Genomic DNA, 22,255 nt, shown 5'->3' on the forward strand with positions numbered 1-22,255 from the left:
TACATCAGAGCATCTTCATATCTGTCATAAGGGCATGAAGGAGCCCTTACGGTAAGGGAAGACACTCTCCTGGAGTCCTATGGAGTCCTGGGTGCCTTCTCACACGTCTCCACTAAGGGACGAAGGTTGAAGATCTTGGAATGCTGTAGGAAGGATCACCGTAGGTCAAACGTTCCAGTCTACTGGCATCGCAGGTGCCTTGCCTCTGCCTTTGTGGCAGAGTAAGAGATACCTCTGAGTCCTGGTTCAGAATCAGTAGCAGTTCTCAAGCAGTAGAAGGAGTCTGCTACGATACCTGGGCCCTTATCAATGCCTCACTGGGGAGAAGGTTGCTGCTCACAAGCCGGTGTAAGCAAAACCACTATGAATGTTGGTCCGAATGACTGTGGTCGAAACTCTAGAGGCAAACTCTGGCAGCATGTACTTGGTAATATACGTGTTTTGATATGATAGAGTGAAGTCACCATGCAATTCATACAGGTAAATCTTGAAGGGTCCAAACACACTAGCATCTAATAGCTGGAGTTTGTCTGTGGTATGTGGTGGCAAGGTAAGAATCGCGATATCAAGTTGGGTCGCAAATGTCGCAGCACGAATGTTCATGTGATATTCAACACTGTTCATAATAAGCTAAATCTAATTCTCTATATAGCAATAAGTCTTCATGAACATGCAGAAGTGTCTTTAAGAAACACTTACCATTCATCCAGCCAATTATCCGTCTTATGAAAGCATCGCTCCACATACATCCGGGGGTAATAAATTCTGGAGGGAGGTATGCCCTGCAGGATTTATTACGCCAATAAAAATCCATGATTGATCCTCTTTCACAAGTGATTTACGATGCTACAGGCTGACCCCTCTCTTATACGGGCTTCAACGGTTTCATTACAGCGGGGAAGCGACTCGCATCCAAGTTGAAGACCCGGTCTGAAATCAGTTTGTACTTTTCCATTTCCTCAATGTAAGCCTTGAGGAAGAAGACATCAACATTTACACAGGTGAATACTACTATCCTGGTAATGAACGTGTTCGCTGGAACCTTCAGCACAAGGTCTGGAGTGCGAGCCATGTACACTTAGCGACGATCGCGTTTTGCCGTTACCTCCCTCGCCCAGGACTGACTTACACAGCATACACCTCCCTGTAGAACTTATTAATTTTCAGGACATGGAACATCCGAGCATGATCAGCAAAGCTGTACTAGTCAGGGCCAGCCATACTAGGCTGGTTTGCTTTGAGCAATCAGACGAAAGTCTCTCACCATAACCAACTCGCACTAGCTGGCGTGGTGATGAAAACTGGCGAAACCCATGTACGAATAAGGACATGTCTGAGGCCTTTGTCTTGCAAAGCTGTACTAGTCAGGGATAACCATACTAGGCTGGTTTGTTTTGAGCAATCAGACGAAAGTCTCTCACCATAACCAACCCGCACTAGCTGGCGTGGTGATGAAAACTGGCCAAACCCTAGACATGAATAAAGACATGTCTGAGGCCTTTGTCCTGCGAAGCTGTACTAGTCAGGGCCAGCCATACTACTCTGGTTTGCTCTGAGCAATCAGACAAAAGTCTCCCACAATAACCAACCCGCACTAGCTGGCGTGGTGATGAAAACTGGCCAAACCCCAGACATAAGGACATGCCTGAGGCCTTTGTCCTGCGAAGCTGTACTAGTCAGGGACAACCATACTAGGCTGGTTTGCTCTGAGCATTCAGACGAATGTCTCCCACAATAACCAATCCGCACTAGCTGGCGTGGTGATGAAAACTAGCGAAACCCATACACGAATAAGGACAGGTCTGAGGCCTTTGTCTTGCAAAGCTGTACTAGTCAGGGACAACCATACTACTCTGGTTTGCTCTGAGCAATCAGACAAAAGTCTCCCACAATAACCAACCCGCACTAGCTGGCGTGGTGATGAAAACTGGCCAAAACCCAGACATGAATAAAGACATGTCTGAGGCCTTTGTCCTGCAATGCTGCACTAGTCAGGGATAACCATACTAGGCTGGTTTGCTCTGAGCCTTCAGACGAAAGTCTCCCACAAAAACCAACCCGCACTAGCTGGCGTGGTGATGAAAACTAGTGAAACCCATACACGAATAAGGACATGTCTGAGGCCTTTGTCTTGCAAAGCTGTACTAGTCAGGGGCAACCATACTAGGCTGGTTTGATCTGAGCATTCAGATGAAAGTCTCCCACCGTAACTTATCCACACTAGCTGGCGTGGTGATGAAAACTGGCCAAACCCCAGACATGAATAAGGACAGGTCTGAGACTTTTGTCCTGCAGTGGACTAGAAATGGCTGTATATGTTCTTGTTGAACACCCTTCTGGTATGGGACTCCATTAACACATATAGGCTTGTTCATCACTCAGATAATTACCTACAAAGAAGAAGAAGAAGAAGAAAAAGAAAACAATGGTTTAGTCATGCACAAACTTACTAAAAAGACCAAACTGTTTGAAAGCTTTTAAGGAAAATCCAATTGTGTTTTAATTAGTGATTCACATAAACTTTTCTTTACTTTCAAACCCTATATTTGATTCTCTATGTACCTTCGGTATTATTGAATACAAAACCAACACGATTTTAAAATTCAAATAGCAACAAAAGGCCAAATGATTTTCATATTTAGCTAAATATAAAACACACGTCCACTGGCAACCAGCTCCTTGTTGCTGGTGCTTATATATATACTGGGCTGGTAACTGAAGTGCTGGTGGGTTTTGAAATATTGCAATTAAAAAACAATAATTGAAAAATTAAGAAAAAATAAATAAAGTTTGGAAAAACTATTCATTTTGTCTCTCTCACCTCTATGGTGTTCCCAGAAATATCATATTTATAAGAATATCTTCAAAATAAACTACTAGGCCTAATAGATTCTAAACATCATATAAATGCCTTACATTTGTTATTATATATCTAGACCTAATAATAACATTGGTACCATATATTTTTACTGTTTCACATGTGGATCTTAAATTTTGATCTTAATTCAAATATGTAGAGAGAGAGAGAGAGAGAGAGAGAGAGAGAGAGAGAGAGAGAGAGAGAGAGAGAGAGAGAGAGAGAGAGAGGAGAGAGAGAGAGAGAGGAGAGAACACAAAAAACTGTATAATCATAGCTATCTGGCATATATATATATATATATATATATATATATATATATATATATATATATATATATATATATATATATATATATATATATATATATATATATATATATGAGAAACTAAGATCATATACATATATAAAAAAATATATATAACCCACGTGAAAAATACTAGGTGAAATACTCTAAAATAGAATTGTCCCAATAGCACAATGGCTATTAGGAAGCTATTTTTAAAAATAAAGTAATAGTACTCACGTTTTTACCCTTTTTTTTACAACATCACGTGAGGAGAACTTATGGCCAGGTCTGGCATATAGCCAGTTGGCTTAAGAATTTTTTAAATGTCGCCTCAGTGTGTAATCATATAGCGTTATCTTCCTTTTTCATTGAAAGTATTTTATAAGTTGTATATGAAGTAGATAATCATTGTAATTATAACTTATTATGTTTATTTTGATGTGAATACTTGAATATTTATGTCTGGCTAAGTTTAAGGCCAGAATCTAACTTACGAGTTCAGTTGACTTCGAAGTTGCATTTCAATTGTAAATGTCAAAATAAATGTGAAGTTAAACATATTTTAAACATATTTTATTATATTAATAACTTTGTTTATGAAAGTTTAATAACATGCCAATCAATTATTGTGATTACTGGAGGAATTAAGTTTTATTGTAGTGATATTTTTAGGAGAAATAAGACGTTTAAACAAGTGAAGAGAATATAGCTACTCGTGGCTAGTTTTACCTGATATAGCCTTTGAATGGGCTATTAGTAGCGATTTTGATCAAGTCCTATAATCTATGGTGTGTGTGTGTGTGTGTGTGTGTGTGTGTGTGTGTGTGTGTGTGTGTGTGTGTGTGTGTGTGTGTGTGTATAAACGTTTGTATTTTGTGTATGCTTGTCTGTAATTAATTCTAAATGATAAAATTTTACTCCATTTATGACATACATCGATAATTTCCCGATGAGAGAGAGAGAGAGAGAGAGAGAGAGAGAGAGAGAGAGAGAGAGAGAGAGAGAGAGAGAGAGAGAGAGAGAGAGAGAGAGAGAGAGAGAGAGAGAGGTAGCAAATAAATAGCGTTTTTTAGGGGCTGTATCCTTAAGAACCTCAAAAAATAAACTAAGAAGAATGTGGTCCTATTTTATGTCCTGCCTTAAATGCAATGTATTCCAATGTTAGTAATTTATTGCAATTTAATCTTGATAATATATACATTCTGAAAATTTGTATATTATACATAATTTTATACAATTTAAATTAATTGCTATTTTATATATTCGAAAAAAAAACACGCCAAACCACGGAATTTTAAACCTTATAGCGAAATTTTTATTGGCAACACTGCGATAATCAAGGGTAAATGTCTTATAAAGGCGGTTAATTAAACTGTATTTTAATAAAATATGATATATAAATAACATAAAATAGATAAATTAAATTTCTTTTAATAATTGGGTAAATAAAAGATAAAAAATATATGAATGATAAATATAATTAGAATGAAAAATAAGTAGTTGGCAATACTGCCAGAAAACCTTCCCAAGTTGTTATTGTACGATCAGCTGATTCAGTCTTCTGCCAGGTTACGCAACCTTATTTTAATAAATTCACGCTTTCCTCTGAGGTCATAAGGTCAAAGTGGGAGGTCAAAACACCAGTGAAATATGCGTGTAGTTCCTAGACCAGCTGTGAAGTTATTTACCGGCCATACCAGGAGATTATCTGCAAATACTACCAGGTAGATATGTGTGGCTCGTGGCCTCGTAACTACATTTTTATATATTTGGACATATTTTAATTTCTTTTTACTTTTTTGGGATCATAGGCAAATTTTTATGATATTTTGAAGGCTTAGGATTACAAATTTAATATATCTTTACTTTAAATACTTCCTTATGCCAAACCAGCTTTTAACTTTTCAAGGTTATACATATAGACCTTCATACCATTAGGTCAATTAATAAAAAAGCTACTTTATATATATTAACCTTTGTTTTAAGCTCCTCGTCTCATAGGGACGGCAATTTTTTGGTTTACAAGTGAGGTAAATCAAGCCTTGAGCTAGATTTCAAATAGGTCAAGGTCAACTAATCGGAGATTCTATTTTAGCAGAAAATATATTTTGGATCAATTGTAGTGTTATATTATAGTTACGGACTAAAAATCCTTTCTACTACAAAACCGGTATTTCCCCTAGAAGAACATCCGTTTTCTTCGAAAATGACACTTTTAACGGCAAATCAAATCTTAATTATCTAAGAAATAATAATCAATGGGGTTAGCGTGCGCATTTCAGCATGTACCGCTTGCCTGTACATAGGAGCTTGATGTTTTTCTCTCTCTGCGAGTGAAGTGAGCGCACTGCCAAGCAAAAAACCAATAGATTTATAAAAAATATCCCCGTTCCTAGCTGGTCTAATAGGTTTTTGGTTTATTTGCAATTGAAATGAAGGTAAAATTCAATGAAAGCACATTATTTACTACAGGAATAACTATTTTTTTCTGTTCAAACTGGTGTTCCGCCTTTAACTATAATTTTACCGTTTGTAGGTGGTTGGGTCGGTTAAGAAATTAAGTGAATAATATCCTAACTTCACTTATCCGTAGCTTACTTTACCTTACTTAGTTTAACCCTACCTAACTTTACCTTACTTAGTTTAACCCTACCTAACTTATCCTGTCCTATCATTGTTATTATTATCATCATTACCTATATGTTTATATTTGCTCAAGTTTAGGGAAAGTAACATTAGCAATGATACACCTCTGTGAAAAAGTATTTGAAAGAATATTAATGAAGGATGGTTTCAAAATTAACTCGTGAAGCTTCGTAGAGATCAATAATTGTTTGATAATCTACTCTGAACCAACTGACATGGGACAGACATAATGACAGAAGTCTTCGCCTTTTAGGAAATAGTTCATCCATTTATGTTACTCTACTCTGAAGTAATGACTGTAGCAGGTTTATCGGAAGAATATGGGATTCCATCAAGCATTGGACCCTTTGCTGAAGACTCAAGAAAATTCCAGAGCAGCAACAGACTTGAATAAATTATATTGCCTTCTTAATGTTTAACCCATTTACCCCCAGGCTATTTTGAAATTTCCAACCCTTAACCCCCTGGGGGTTATTTTTTTTCCAGCACATTTTGCAGTATATTTTTTTTAAATTGCTCTAAAAGCCGTAATGTTTGTCATAGAGAGGTCAGGTTGGTCTCATTCTCTTGGAAAATGCCTAAAATTTCTCAAAAAATTATCAAAAATATGAAAAAAAATTTTTATAGCATTGTTTTGCAAGGACGTACCAGTACGTCCATGGGGGTAAAGGGATGGGTTTTGTGAAACGTACCAGTACGTCCTTTGGGGGTAAAAGGGTTAATGTTTAATTGGAAATGTGAATGAAAAAAAGCTCTCAGATGGTTATAGTGACCAAGAACTAGCCAATAAATTTCTAAATTCTTTAAAACCAAAATACAGTATATTATAGGATTTTTGCCGATTTCAGAATCAGTTTGACACTGAACAAGACACAAATAAGATACGTGTGACTTAACAATGTAACAAATGATGAAATTACCAAGATTATTAGCTGGGTATTGATGATGAAGCTTTTGTGTACTGTTTATAAAAATTGCTTGGTTTACAGAGACTATTACAACTTGGAAAATCTTATTCATCATATGAACCATTAAGAAGTGGGGTGCCTCGGGGAAGGTGTACAAGGCCCAAGCTTATTCTGTATCTATACTATCAGTCTATCAAAAGTACCAGAGACATGGAGTAAAGTTCAAGCTATTTGCTTATGATACACAATTTTACTTCATAAATCGTATTGATGATACAACTATGAATTTAAACCACATTCTTGCTAGTGTTATGGAATGAATGACAATTAAACAACTAAAACCAAATGGAAATAATTGTGAATTTGCTGTAAGGTGATTGGAAAGAAAAACAATCTGAGAAGCCTTGTTGACATCCAAATCGATATTGATGACAACTTTGTTCTGATATGTAGTAAAGTTCATGACATAGTTGTATTATTATTATTATTGTTATTATCATCATTACTAACTAAGCTACAACCCTAGTTGGAAAAGGAAGATGCTATAAGCCCAACAGCTCCAACAAGGAAAAATAGTCTCTTGAGGAAAGGAAATAAGAAATTAACGGTATGAGAAATAATGAACAATTAAGATAAGATATTTTTCAATATTAATCTTACCCGATAATCATGTAGCTGTCAACTCTGTTGCCGACAGAAATCTACGGTCGGGATACGCCAGCGATCGCTATACAGGTGGGGGTGAACACCACAGCGCCATCTGTGGTCAGGTACTCCAGTACTTCTTGTCAACACCACCTCAATTTTTCCTCTGTCGTGCCTCCGGCTAGACCTACATGGATACGCTGTTGATTCTGGAGTTTTTGCTCACGATTTGGTGATGTATTTGCTCTAGAGTTTAGCTTTCGCTATTCAGGAAGTTTTATCATTAGCTTAGCTAGCTTTTGGAATTAATTTGATTAATTATGGTGACGAAGAGAGTATGAACTCTCTTTCACTTTTAAATGGCCGACCCTTCCCTTAGACGGAAGTGTTGGTGTCTAAGAGAGTATAGACTCTCTTTCTTAATTTTGCTTAACAAAAGTTATAGATTTATTTTATATCTCTCCGCCTTTTATAGGCCTCTTCGATTAACTTCCTTTTATTATAAACTTATTAAAATTAATTTTTATATTTGTTTATATTCGACCTTTCCTAATAGTAGGCGGTCTTTTCTTGGTACCGAAGTTAATTAACATTGAGCCCGTCATTTCGTTTTTACCTGTTAACATATTATGCTATTTTAATGTTTTTGAAAGAATTTCTTTGATAGTCTCGTACTGTTTTCAAAGTTGAACTAACGTTTTGTTTTGTCTCTGCAGTTGTTGACGTTTAGAACGTTCAACTTGCGCTCTATCGTTACGATAGAGAGAGAATTTTCACGGTGTCACGTTGCAGTAAGAGTAAACCGATTCTAGCGTTTTGTTCATTCTTTCTTAGCTTAATGGTTTTAATTCTAATAAAGGAACTTTTTATTTGGGAAATCTTTCAGTTTTTTTCCTTTAACAATAATACAGTATGTTTTAACGATATATATGATTGGGCTCATCTCTCAGGTTCTAAGTCAAGAGAGAGAGAGAGAGAGAGAGAGATAGAGACGGAGGGAGAGAGAGGAGGATAAACGTTTCGTTCAAGCGAGTAACGTTGTTATCGTTTTTGCTCTTCTCCCTAGTCTCTTTAGGGGAAGAAGGTAAACGTTTCTAGAGTTTTATTCTTGTTCTCAAGCTTTATGCGGTGAGAGATTTTAAACGTAGTTTATTTGATCTAGTGTTTAGTCTCTTTCCAGCCACTGAATTATTTATCTTTCATTATATTTTTCTGTTACATTGTAATTCTGTTTTCGCAATTACTAACTTTTAAGGAAGGATAGAATTGCGTGTTTCAGGTACAAACCACTTAAAGTTTCGAGTTCAGTGAAATAAGTGCAAACAGAAAATCAAAAGTGATAAAGTGATAAGCGCAAAGTGTTACAGTGTTGCGTTCGAGGGTTCGTCTGTTCGTGCCAGTTGTTCGCCTAGTCTGGGACCTCTTACAAGCTCCCAAGCCCAGGGGAGAAGTAATGTCGAAGGACTTATGGGTTCAGCAGGCCTTGATCGACGAACAGACGTTTCCCTCCGTGGTTTCGGGTGTATCTACACACGTTGCCGACGTGATCACCCCACCCACACAAAGACGAGAGAGCCCTTTTATTCCTCGTCTGCGGAAGAGGTTTCTCGCAGAAACCATGGACCAAATCTTGCAGCTTTTAAGTGCAAGTCGGTCCCTTCCGCGCAAGTCCAACTCCTAGGTGTAGCCATTAGCACTGGGTCAGTTCGGACTTGCTGCAGTACGACAACTGCACACCTCCCAGAGAGGCAAGGTGGTATCGCAACAGGCAGTAGCTCCGTCTGTTGCCGCACCAGCTGTTTTAGACCCTCAGTCTCAACGGACAGTAGCTCCGTTTGTTGTTGTCTTTCTTAAACTCTAGTGGTCTATGCTGCAGACAATGCAGTCTCAGCTTGCGGTGTTGATGCAGGAGTTTCAGGCAGAGAAGGTTAACACACCTCCTCCTGCGAGCGCTCCTCCACCTCTACGCAGTCCAGCCTGCCAGACGTATGATGTTGAGGTTCCTCAAGCTACCTCCATGCGTGAGCTGCCGCATTGGGAGTTGCCAGATACCAGCTCTGTGCAGCAACCTCCACTTTCCTTGAGGCAGGAGCCTCTTGCCACGCGGCAACCTCCTCAACACTTGAGGCAGGAGCCTTATGCTTTGCAGCAACCTCCTCTACCCTTGAGGTAGGAGCCTCATGCGTTGCGACTACCTCCTCCATCCTCGAGGCAACAACCTCTTGCGGTGCGACAACCTCCACCATCCTCGAGGCAGCAACCTCAACTCCACCTCTGCGCAGTCCACCCTGCCAGACGTATGATGTTGAGGTTCCTCAACCTACCTCCACGCGTGAGCTGCCGCATTGGGAGTTGCCAGATACCAACGCTATGCAGCAACCTCTTGCGTTGCGGCAACCTCCACCATCCCTGAGGCAGCAACCTCAACTCTTGCGGCAGCCACCTCCACTCTTGAGGCAAGAACCTCAACTCTTGAGGCAAGAGCCTCAACTCTTGAGGAACCTCATGCTATGAAGCAGCCGCCTCAACGCATGCAGCAACCGCATTCTTCACAGCATGAGCCTCTCTCTGCGCAGCTACCTCCTCAACCCTTGAGGCAGACGCAACTCTTGAGGCAGGAACCTCACAGGAGCCTCATGCTATGCGGCATCCTCCTCAAACCATGAGGCAGGAGCCTCATGCTATGCGGCATCCTCCTCAACCCATGAGGCAGGAGCCTCATGCTATGCGACATCCTCCTCTACCCATGAGGCAGCCTCATGCTATGCGGCATCCTCCTCAAACCATGAGGCAGGAGCCTCATGCTATGCGGCAACCGCTTCAACCCATGAGGCAGGAGCCTCATACTATGCGGCATCCTCCTCAACGCATGCGGCATAAGCCTCTTCCCTTGCAGCTTGAGCCTCATCCCATGCAGCATGAGCCTCATACCATGCAGCATGAGCCTCATCCCATGCAACATGAGCCTCATCCCATGCAGCATAAGCCGCACGCCATGCAACAGCATGCTCTACATACAGCATGCTCTGCATACAGCATGCTCTGCATACCTTACCGCATGCTTCTCAGTCACACATCTTTGGTTGTTGCCAACTCACTAGACTGTCAAGCAGTTTCATAACGTTGCCTTCTAGTCTGCTGCTTTTGCACCAGTGAAACCCTCACTGAGAGAACTTAGCTTTTCTCGGATATGGTTCCTGTAGATGAGAAAGTGCTATTCTCCCTCCTTCTGATATTCCCTTGAGGACTCTGTCATTTGGAGAGGAGCCTTTAGCTGCGTAGCCTCCTATGGACTTTTATTTAAGCATAACATGCTTCCAGGGAAGGTAATGGTTCCACTTCAGTCGCTAACCCCGTCTGTTACCACACCTGCTCCCATAGACCTTGAGCTGTGTTGCAAGACATGCAGTCCAAGCTTAGTCCTTGTTAGAGGATTTTTTGTTTACGGAGTCAGTGTGTCACTGGGAAGACGTTCAACAACCAGCAGAAGTGACTTGTGACGCAGTGCGGCAACCTCAGCAACCCGATAAGGAGTTGCCTGTACGACCCAGACAGTCTAGACAGCTTCGGGTTGTCACTGTACTTCCTCGCTTCCCCATGGTTGACAGTTCACAGACTGTGCAGCAGTACCATGATCTTGTGTCCGGCTCCGTCAGACGACTAGCTTTTAAGAGCTCCCACAAGTCGTCGCTGTCTGGAGATTCTCAGATGGACTATGGATCTGACCAAGGAACTGGGCCTCCTGGTCAATTTTGAGGAGTCCCAGCTCGTCCCATCCCAGACCATTGTCTACCTGGGTATGGATCTTCAGAGTCGAGCTTTTCGGGCTTTTCCGTCGGCCCCAAAGATCTACTAAGCCCTAGTTTGCATCCAGAGCATGCTGAGAAGGAACCGATGCTCAGTCAGGTAGTGGATGACACTACACTTTCATCGCTGGCCCTGTTCATCGAGTTAGGGAGACCCCACCTCCGCCCCCTTCAGTATCATCTAGCGGCTCACTGGATAAAGGACATGACGCTAGAGACGATCTCAGTTCCTGTTTCCGAAGAGAGGAGGTCTACTCTCACGTGGTGAAAGAACAGCTTTCTTCTCAAGGAAGTCTACCTTTGGCTGTTCAGAAACCCGACCGCCGTCTCTTCTCTGACGCATCAGACACGGGCTGGGGTGCGACTTTGGACGGACAGGAATGCTCGGGAACATGGAATCAGGAGCTAAGGACACTTCACATCTTTTGCAAGGAGCTGTTGGCGGTTCATCTGGCCTTGATAAACTTCAAGTCCCTCCAGCTTAACAAGGTGGTGGAGGTGGACTCTGACAACACCACAGCCTTGGCTTACATCTCCAAGCAGGGAGGGACTCATTCGTGGAAGTTGTTCTAGATCGCAAGGGACCTCCTCATCTGGTTAAAAGATCGAAAGCTCACGCTGGTAACGAGGTTCATTCAGGGCGATATGAATGTCATGGCAGATCGCCTTAGCCGGAAGGGTCAGGTCATCCCCACAGAGTGGACCCTTCACAAGAATGTTTGCAGCAGACTTTGGGCCCTATGGGGTCAGCCAACCATAGATCTGTTCGCTACCTCGATAACCTAGAGGCTCCCGTTGTATTGTTCTCCGATTCCAGACCCAGCAGCAGTTCACGTGGATGCTTTTCTGCTGGATTGGTCCCATCTCGACCTGTATGCATTCCCGCCGTTCAAGATTGTCAACAGGGTACTTCAGAAGTTCGCCTCTCGCAAAGGGACACGGCTGACGTTGGTTGGCTCCGCTCCGGCCCGCGAGAGAATGGTTCATAGAGGTACTGCAATGGCTGGTCGACATTCCCAGGATTCTTCCTCTAGGAGTGGACCTTCTACGTCTACCTCACGTAAAGAAGGTACATCCAAACCTCCACGCTCTTCGTCTGACTGCCTTCAGTCTTTCGAAAGACTCTCAAGAGCTAGGGGCTTTTCGAAGGAGGCAGCCAGAGCGATTGCCAGAGCAAGGAGGACATCCACTCTCAGAGTCTATCAGTCTAAAGGGGAAGTCTTCCGAAGCTGGTACAAGGCCAATGCAGTTTCCTCATCCAGTACCACTGTAACCCAGATTGCTGACTTCCTGTTACATCTAAGGAACGTAAGATCCCTTTCAGCTCCTACGATTAAGGGTTACAGAAGTATGTTGGCAGCGGTTTTCTGCCACAGAGGCTTGGATCTTTCCACCAACAAAGATCTACAGGACCTCCTTAGGTCTTTTAAGACCTCAAAGGAACGTCGGTTGTCCACTCCAGGCTGGAATCTAGACGTGGTCCTAAGGTTCCTTATGTCATCAAGATTTGAACCTCTCCAATCAGCCTCTTTTAAGGACCTCACATTGAAAACTCTTTTCCTCGTGTGCTTGACAACAGCTAAAAGAGTAAGTGAGATCCACGCCTTCAGCAGGAACATAGTTTTCACATCTGAAACGGCTACATGTTCCTTGCAGCTCGGTTTTTTGCTAAAACGAGCTTCCTTCACGTCCTTGGCCTAAGTCGTTCGAGATCCCAAGCCTGTCCAACTTGGTGGGTGAGGAACTGGAGAGAGTACTTTGCCCAGTTAGAGCTCTTAGGTACTATCTAAAAAGGTCATAACCTTTACGAGGACAATCAGAAGCCTTATGGTGTGCTATCAAGAAGCCTTCTCTTCCAAGGTCTAAGAACTCAGTTTCTTACCTATTCAGGCTCCTGATTAGGGAAGCACATTCTCATCTGAAGGAATAAGACCTTGCTTTGCTGAAGGTAAGGACACATGAAGTGAGAGCTGTGGCTACTTCAGTGGCCCTCAAACAGAACCGTTCTCTGCAGAGTGTTATGGATGCAACCTATTGGAGAAGCAAGTCAGTGTTCGCATCATTCTATCTCAAAGATGTTCAGTCTCTTTACGAGAACTGCTACACCCTGGGACCATTCGTAGCAACGAATGCAGTAGTAGGCGGGGGCTCAGCCACTACATTCCCATAATCCCATAACCTTTTTAACCTTTCTCTTGAATACTTTTTATGGGTTGTACGGTCGGCTAAGAAGCCTTCCACATCCTTGTTGATTTGGCGGGTGGTCAATTCTTTCTTGAGAAGCGCCGAGGTTAAAGGTTGTGATGAGGTCCTTTAGTATGGGTTGCAGCCCTTTATACTTCAGCACCTAAGAGTCGTTCAGCATCCTAAGAGGACCGCTACGCTCAGTAAGGAAGACGTACTTAATAAAGGCAGAGTAATGGTTCAAGTCGTCTTCCTTACCAGGTACTTATTTATTTTATGTTATTTTTGAATAACTAATAAAATAAAATACGGGATACTTAGCTTCTTTGTTAACATATATGCTGGTCTCCACCCACCACCCTGGGTGTGAATCAGCTACATGATTATCGGGTAAGATTAATATTGAAAAATGTTATTTTCATTAGTAAAATAAATTTTTGAATATACTTACCCGATAATCATGATTTAATTGACCCACCCTTCCTCCCCATAGAGAACCAGTGGACCGAGGAAAAAATTGAGGTGGTGTTGACAAGAAGTACTGGAGTACCTGACCACAGATGGCGCTGTGGTGTTCACCCCCACCTGTATAGCGATCGCTGGCGTATCCCGACCGTAGATTTCTGTCGGCAACAGAGTTGACAGCTACATGATTATCGGGTAAGTATATTCAAAAATTTATTTTACTAATGAAAATAACATTTTATCGAATTTCTAAAGTATACACGTAGGCTAGAGAGAGATAGAGTTAGGAGAAGTTCTTCTCGTTCTATTGATATATCCTCTCCTCATGCCCCACAACCTATTCCTTCCCCTGTAGTGGTTGCTCCTAACCCCCCTCCTGGCACTCAGGAACCTTCGATGGCTGATATGATGCGTGCCATCCAGGCTCTGGGTGAGAGAGTTGAGTCCCTTGCTAGTGACCGTAATCAGCTCATGGCGGATGTAAAGGAGCTTAAGTGCAAAAGTGCAGTGGGAAGTGCTAAAGTGCCGAGTGATAGTGTTGTGGATAGTGTTGCGCTTGAGGGTTCGTCTGTTCGTGCCTGTCGTCCTCCTAGTCCGGGACCTCTTGCAAGCTCCCAAGTCCAGGGGAAAAGCAATGTCGTACGACAAATGGGTTCGAGAGGCTTTAATCAGCGAACAGACGTTCCCTCCGTGGTATCGGGCGTATCTACCCAAGATCGCTCCTACCTAACTAAGACGAGAGAGCCCATTTATACCTCGTCTTCGGAAGGTGTTTCTCGCAAGAAACCCTGGACCAAGGTCTCACGACCGTTAAAACGCAAGTCGGTCCCTTCAGCGCAAGTCCAACGGCCCGGTTGTAGCCACTGGGTCAGTTCGGACTCGCTGCCGTCATCAGATGACTGCTCACCGCCTAAGAGAGGCAAAGCGGTACCGCTTCAGACAGTAACACCGTCTGTCGCCGCACCTGCTCCTGTAGACCCTAAGTGGTCTCTACTGCAAGACATGCAGTCTAAACTGACGTCTCTAATGCAGGACTTTCGTGCGGAGAAGGTTGCTGCCGCACCAGCTAGTGCAGTACCTAGCCTACAACCTTCCACACGATCGGTTGTGCGTCCTGTGGACGCTGAGGTAACCTTCTCACGCACACCAGTTGAGAGAGTTCCGCCACCCATGCGTTCCAGTGTGATCTGCCAGCCGCATGTTGACGTTAAGCGACGCACGGAGGTCTCCGTTGACGTTCGGGAGGTTCAACAACCGTCAGAGTTGCTTTGTTTTGACGCGGTGCGTCAACCTCCGCAACCCAGTGTGCTTTCCACTGCGCACCCACATCAGTCTGGAGTAGACGCTGTGCGTCCCCGTGCGGCCATGGTTGTTGCCAGCTCACAGACTGGGCAGCAGTTCCATGACGTTGCGTCCGGCTCAGTCACGCATGCACCCGTGCGACCGGACTCAGCGAACCAGCTGTTACCCACTCCGTTGCCGTTTCCTCATCAGTTATCGGATGAGGGACTTTCTGATGATGATGTTGCTGCACACATAGATGAACCACAATCTGAATTGGACGAGCCTAAGTCTACTCAACCCTCTTTGGACTTTAGGAAATTTTTGGCCATTTTCAAAGAGATGTTTCCGGACCAGTTTGTTTCTGTGGCTCCTCGTTCTCCTCCGTCAGAGTTTGTGTTAGGCATGCCGTCTACCACTCCTGCCTTTACTAGACTCGTCCTCGCACGCTCGTCCAAGAGAGCTTTGCGGGTGATAGGAGAATGGTTGCAGTCCAAGAAGAGTTTAGGGAAGACAGCCTTTACGTTTCCCCCTGCTAGACTCTCTTCTAGATCGAGCGTCTGGTATGCCACGGGAGAAGTTCTCGGCTTGGGAGTTCCTGCCTCTGCCCAGGGCGACTTCTCAAGCCTCGTAGACTCTCCCCGCCGCCTTGCCATGAGACGCTCAAAGATATGTTGGTCATCTTCGGACCTGGACCACCTTTTGAAAGGTATCTTTAGGGCCTTCGAAGTTTTTAACTTCTTAGACTGGTGTCTAGGAGCCCTAAGCAGACAGATCTCTCCGACAGAGAAAAAGACTTCCTTGCTCATTATGTCCTGCATGGACAAGGCCGTACGTGATGGGTCTAATGAGCTTGCTGCATCATTTGTGTCCGGAGTCCTTAAAAAGCGTGAAAACCTATGCTCATTTCTTTCAGCTGGAGTTACACCGTGCCAGAGATCCGAGCTTCTTTTTGCTCCTCTTTCCAAGTGCCTTTTTCCAGAAGACCTGATTGAGGAAATAGCCGCTTCATTGATACAGAAGGACACTCACGATCTTGTTGCGTCCTCCGCTCGCAAAGCTACCCCTTTGCCTACCTTGTCAGCTAGACCAAGGATGGACACTCCAGCGTCCCGTTTTATTCCGCCCTTTCGTGGCAGAGCCTCCAGCAGAGGAGGTGCTCGTGCCGAAGGGAAACGAGGAAAGAAGAAAGGAACCAAGTCCTTTAAGGGCAGAGTCTGACTGCCAGCTTCTTCAGACAGCAGTGGGAGCCAGACTCAAGAACTTCTGGCAGACTTGGGAAAAGAGAGGCGCAGATGCACAATCTGTGAAGTTGCTCAGAGAGGGGTACAAGATCCCGTTTGTACGGAAACCCCCTCTAGCAACGTCTCCCATCGATCTCTCTCCCAGGTACAGAGAGGAAGACAAGAGACAAGCCTTGAAACGGGAGGTGTCTCTTTTACTAGAGAAGGGAGCGGTGGTCAAAGTCTCGGACCTTCAATCTCCGGGATTCTACAACCGACTCTTCTTGGTGTCAAAGAAGACAGGAGTGTGGAGGCCGGTGCTAGACGTCAGTGCTCTGAATGTCTTTGTCACAAAGCAGACGTTCTCCATGGAGACCTCAAAGTCAGTCTTAGCAGCGGTCAGAAGGGAAGACTGGATGGTCTTTTTAGACCTAAGGGACGCCTACTTCCACGTCCCCATCCACCCGGACTCCCAACCTTTTCTGAGATTCGTTTTCGAAAAGGTTGTCTACCAGTTTCAAGCCCTGTGCTTTGGCCTAAGCACAGCTTCTCTTGTGTTTACGAGGCTGATGAGGAATGTAGCCAAATTCCTTCATTTAGCGGACATCCGAGCCTCCCTCTATTTGGACGACTGGCTTCTCAGAGCTTCTTCCAGTCGTCGCTGTCTGAAGGATCTAAAGTGGACTCTAGATCTGACCAAGGAATTGGGTCTCCTTGTCAATATGGAAAAGTCACAACTGGTCCCATCCCAAACTATTGTGTATTTAGGGATGGAGATTCACAGTCTAGCTTTTCGGGCTTTTCCGTCGGCCCCCAGAACAAGCCAAGCCCAGTTATGCATCCAGAACATGCTGAAGAAGGAACGATGTTCAGTCAGGAAGTGGATGAGTCTGATAGGGACGGTATCATCCCTGGAACAGTTTGTGTCATTAGGAAGACTACACCTCCGTCCTCTTCAATACCACCTAGCATTTCACTGGAAAAAGGACAAGACGCTAGAAGCGGTCTCGATCCCCATTTCCGAGAAGATGAAGTCTTGCCTGACTTGGTGGAAGGACAGTATCAGCCTAAGAGAGGGTCTTCCCCTGGCTGTTCAAACTCCCAACCACGTTCTCTTCTCGGACGCATCGGACGTAGGCTGGGGCGCGACATTAGACGGTCGGGAATGTTCGGGACTATGGAACTCGAGTCAAAGGATAATGCATATCAACTGCAAGGAGCTACTGGCAGTACATCTGGCCTTGAAAAGCTTCAGGTCTCTCCTTCAAGGCAAAGTGGTGGAAGTGAACTCGGACAACACCACTGCCTTGGCGTACATCTCCAAGCAAGGAGGGACCCACTCACTGACGTTGTACGAGATCGCAAGGGACCTGCTCATCTGGTCAAAAGGTCAAAACATATCACTAGTAACGAGGTTCATCCAAGGCAACTTGAATGTCATGGCAGATTGTCTCAGTCGGAAGGGGCAAGTAATTCCAACAGAATGGACCCTCCACAAGGATGCATGCAAGAGACTTTGGGCCACTTGGGGCCAACCAACCATAGATCTCTTTGCAACCTCGATGACCAAGAGGCTCCCAATATATTGCTCACCAATCCCGGACCCAGCAGCAATACATATAGATGCCTTTCTCCTAGATTGGTCGCATCTAGATCTATACGCATTCCCACCGTTCAAGATTGTCAACAAGGTACTGCAGAAGTTCGCCTCTCACGAAGGGACAAGGTTGACGCTAGTTGCTCCCCTCTGGCCCGCGAGAGAATGGTTCACCGAGGTACTTCGATGGCTAGTAGACGTTCCCAGAAGTCTTCCTCTAAGGGTGGACCTTCTACGTCAGCCACACGTAAAGAAGGTACACCAAAGCCTCCACGCTCTTCGTCTGACTGCCTTCAGACTATCGAAAGACTCTCGAGAGCTAGAGGCTTTTCGAAGGAGGCAGCCAGTGCGATTGCTAGAGCAAGGAGAACATCCACCCTTAGAGTCTACCAATCGAAGTGGGAAGTCTTCCGAAACTGGTGCAAGTCAGTATCTGTATCCTCGACCAGTACCTCTGTAGCTCAAATAGCTGACTTTCTCTTATACCTGAGAAAAGAACGATCACTTTCAGCTCCCACTATCAAGGGCTACAGAAGCATGTTGGCATCGGTCTTCCGGCATAGAGGCTTAGATCTTTCCAACAATAAAGATCTACAGGACCTCCTTAAGTCTTTTGAGACCACGAAGGAGCGTCGTTTGGTTACACCTGGTTGGAATTTAGACGTGGTACTAAGATTCCTCATGTCAGACAGGTTTGAGCCGCTACAATCAGCCTCCCTGAAAGATCTCACCTTAAAGACACTTTTCCTGGTATGCTTAGCCACAGCTAAAAGAGTCAGTGAGATTCATGCCTTCAGCAAGAACATCGGATTTTCGTCAGAAAAAGCTACATGTTCACTACAACTTGGTTTTTTAGCCAAAAATGAGCTACCTTCTCGACCTTGGCCGAAATCGTTCGATATTCCCAGCTTATCGAATATGGTAGGCAATGAACTAGAAAGAGTCTTATGCCCTGTGAGAGCTCTTAAGTTCTATTTAAAACGAACTAAACCTTTACGAGGCCTATCTGAAGCTTTATGGTGTTCAGTTAAGAAACCATCTTTGCCTATGTCAAAGAATGCTTTATCCTATTTTATCAGACTGTTAATACGAGAAGCTCATTCCCATCTGAGTGAGGAAGACCAAGCATTGCTGAAGGTAAGGACACACGAAGTTAGAGCTGTCGCAACTTCCGTGGCCTTTAAGCAAAATAGATCTCTGCGAAGTATAATGGACGCAACCTATTGGAGAAGCAAGTCAGTGTTTGCGTCTTTTTATCTAAAGGATGTCCAGTCTCTTTACGAGGACTGCTACACACTGGGACCATTCGTAGCAGCGAGTGCAGTAGTGGGTGAGGGCTCAACCACTACAATTCCCTAATTCCATACCCTTTTAATCTTTCTCTTGAAATGTTTTTATTGTTGTTTTTTAGGTTGTCCGGAAGGCTAAGAAGCCTTTCGCATCCTGGTTGATTTGGCGGGTGGTCAAATTCTTTTCTTGAGAAGCGCCTAGATTAGAGGTTTTGATGAGGTCCTGTGGTATGGGTTGCAACCCTTGATACTTCAGATCCTAGGGGTCGATCAGCATCCTAAGAGGATCGCGAGGCTCCGTAAGGAAGACGTACTTAAAAGGCAGAGTAATTGTTCAAGTCGACTTCCTTACCAGGTACCTATTTATTTTGTTTTTGTTATTTTGATAACTTCTAAAATGAAATAAAAACTCTTAGCTCATAAAAGTGTAAACATATATTGCTGGTCTCTACCCACCCCCCTGGGTGTGAATCAGCTATATAATCACCGGCTAAGTTAAATATTGAAAAATGTTATTTTGATAATAAAATAAATTTTTGAATATACTTACCCGGTGATTATAAATTAAAGGACCCTCCCTTCCTCCCCAATAGAGACGCAGTGGGACGAGGAGAAAATTGAGTCTTTGTTTACATTGAGTACTGGGTATCTGGACGACAGATGGCGCTGTTGGGCACACCCGCAACCTGTGTAGCGATCGCTGGCGAGTTTTTACCGTAGAGTTGTCTGTCGGGCAACAGAGTTGCAGCTATATAATCACCGGGTAAGTATATTCAAAAATTTATTTTATTATCAAAATAACATTTCTGTAGATCTTGCAGGGCGCAGGGCATTTCGATGTGGGACAGCGCAAGGAAAACAGCTCTTAAAGGAAAGTGAATAGGAAAGAGAGAGTACAGCATAGTAGTTTGTATTGCCAATTTATTTAAAGACTTAGTTTTTTTATAGAATACAGTATAAATAAGCTTCAAAATATTTCAAGGTTTCTACTCTCACGATGAAGAAAATATTCCCCAGATGTAGTTTTCATTCCCTTTTCTGCAACATCAAACTGTCTCTCGTCCTTTGCAGACGTCCCCTGAGCGTATGGGATCCCAACGGCACGAGCGATGATGCGGCAAGAGGGCATTACAAAGAGAACAGGTCGTTGCTTCTGCCGCCACCGGCCTGGCCAGGGATTCCGCCTCACAGATACATAGTCGGCAGTGTTCTCGGAAGTAAGAAGAAGGAATACTCCGAAAGAAGGATTCTAGGGTGAGTTCTTGTAGTCGGTCTAACTCTAAATAGTTTTTCCTTACCCTTAAGGTTTTGTATTTCATAAAAGTTGATATGAAAGTTAATGGATTTTAGTAGGCTTATTTTATTAAATATTTGATTGCTCATATTAAGTAAGGGTATGAATTGTTCCTCTATGTAGGTGATTCAAATCACGCTAAAGAATGTTTCTATATGAAGGACTCAGGTCGGTTAGGAAAAATACAAATGGGGAAGAAGGTCACCTCGACCTTCTCTAGACCCCGATCGTCCCAACCTGCAACTGCTTTTAATCGAAAGGATCCTGTAAAGCTTTTTCAAAACCCCTACCCTGACCAGTTAAGTAAGGGAGGCAGAGAAGACATAGAGGGGTATGTTTATGGTGGAGTCTCCCTTCTACTGCTGCTACGGGGAGGGGTATGCCGGGTATCGATTTTCCTTATGGATGGGTATACTACCTTTTCTTGACTGCCGACCCACCCCTTTCATACAGACAGATAGCATTTGTAACTATCCTCCAATGTCACCGAAAGCCCTTGCATTGTTGCAGAGTGGAAAGGGATGTTGGAAGAAGCTTGTACCAATTCTAGACCCGGAGTTCGGACTGCGCTACCCAACAGGTGTTGACGCTGATGGCAGCTTGGGTCTCTCTCATATGGGTTACATCTTTTCATGTATCCCAAAGGTTTGGTGTGAGCGTGGCCTTTTCAGGGAGGCTGTTGCCACAGGATCAAGATATCCTCCTTGCCTTTCATAGTGATCTGAGGATCGTGAAAAATTTGCGGAAGTTTGTTCTCGCACTCAAGAATAGGTTGAAGTAGCTGACCATGTTGATAAACAAGGCAGTAGCAAGAGTCTTTCCATCAGACGATGGCATCAGCAAGCTGAGAGGTAGCAAGATAATTTTTCCCAAATAGTACTTCCAGCTTGATGAGCTGAGTGAATCTAGTTTTGTTAGCATCTTTAGTGCATATTGCAGACACTTACTCATCGATCTTTGTCAAAATGCGCCTCTCAGTCATGACTACGGATGGCTGCTCCTGAGCATTGAGTCTTGTCTTCTGACTGAAGACCATAAATCTCCTATCCTCGGGGGAGTTGTTGGTACTCGTGAAGAGCTTCAAGCGGTCTTGCTCACTCCGGAACCTCGGACCATTGGAATCGAACATTCTCAAGTCTCTTGCTTACGCATTGTATGAGCCTTTGAGATGGTCACCAGACATTTCTAACTCTCTAGACTGTCTTTTTGCAAGCAGTAACATTGGTGAAGTAAGTCACACGACCCAGTTTCAAGGCATTCTCCGACCAATCGCTTCATGAAGTGGCTCATGGCAATCAAGGAGATATTTTTGTGATGGTTCAGCTGTGCTGTCTGAATAGAACTCTGCATCTTGGGAATTGAGTGGCAGTGACTCTTCCTTAGCACTGGTAGAACCAAGAAAGAGGTGTCAAGAATATATTTATTTTTTGGCTTCATATGACAATTACAATCATGTACTTTGACCTTTGATGGGGTAGAGGTACCAGCTCGTACTTGAGATCCTGAAGTCAAAGGGGGGCCCTTGAGAATCCGAAGAATCTGCTGTCGGACAGTTGATGAAGGTTCTCGTATTTTAAATATTAAACTTAGCCGGTGAATATATAATAGCTGATGTCTCCGACGGCTCGACAGATTCCAAAAACTCGCGAGCGATCGCCGTGAAGGTTGCGGGTGTGACCACCAGCGCCGACTATCGGCCAGATACCGCATATACTTGTCAACATCTCCAGTTCTTCTCTGTCGGTCTTGTCGACAAGTTGGTTCCACTCGC

General features: G+C 43.8%; 1 protein-coding gene across 1 annotated transcript in view; it reads left to right on the forward strand.

Moving 5' to 3' along the window:
* The first annotated feature begins 4,690 nt into the window (after positions 1–4,690).
* The window catches only part of LOC137626462 (coenzyme Q-binding protein COQ10 homolog A, mitochondrial-like), a 48,599-nt gene continuing 31,034 nt past the window's right edge, over positions 4,691–22,255 (forward strand). Inside the window, exons 1-2 of the mRNA XM_068357476.1 lie at positions 4,691–4,870; positions 20,262–20,444. Coding sequence (XP_068213577.1) covers positions 4,797–4,870; positions 20,262–20,444 — 257 coding nt within the window. The 5' untranslated portion in view covers positions 4,691–4,796. The remainder of the gene's footprint in view (positions 4,871–20,261; positions 20,445–22,255) is intronic.

The sequence above is a fragment of the Palaemon carinicauda genome, chromosome 34 (genome assembly GCF_036898095.1).
Source record: "Palaemon carinicauda isolate YSFRI2023 chromosome 34, ASM3689809v2, whole genome shotgun sequence".
In the NCBI taxonomy this organism is placed as follows: Eukaryota; Metazoa; Arthropoda; class Malacostraca; order Decapoda; family Palaemonidae; genus Palaemon; species Palaemon carinicauda.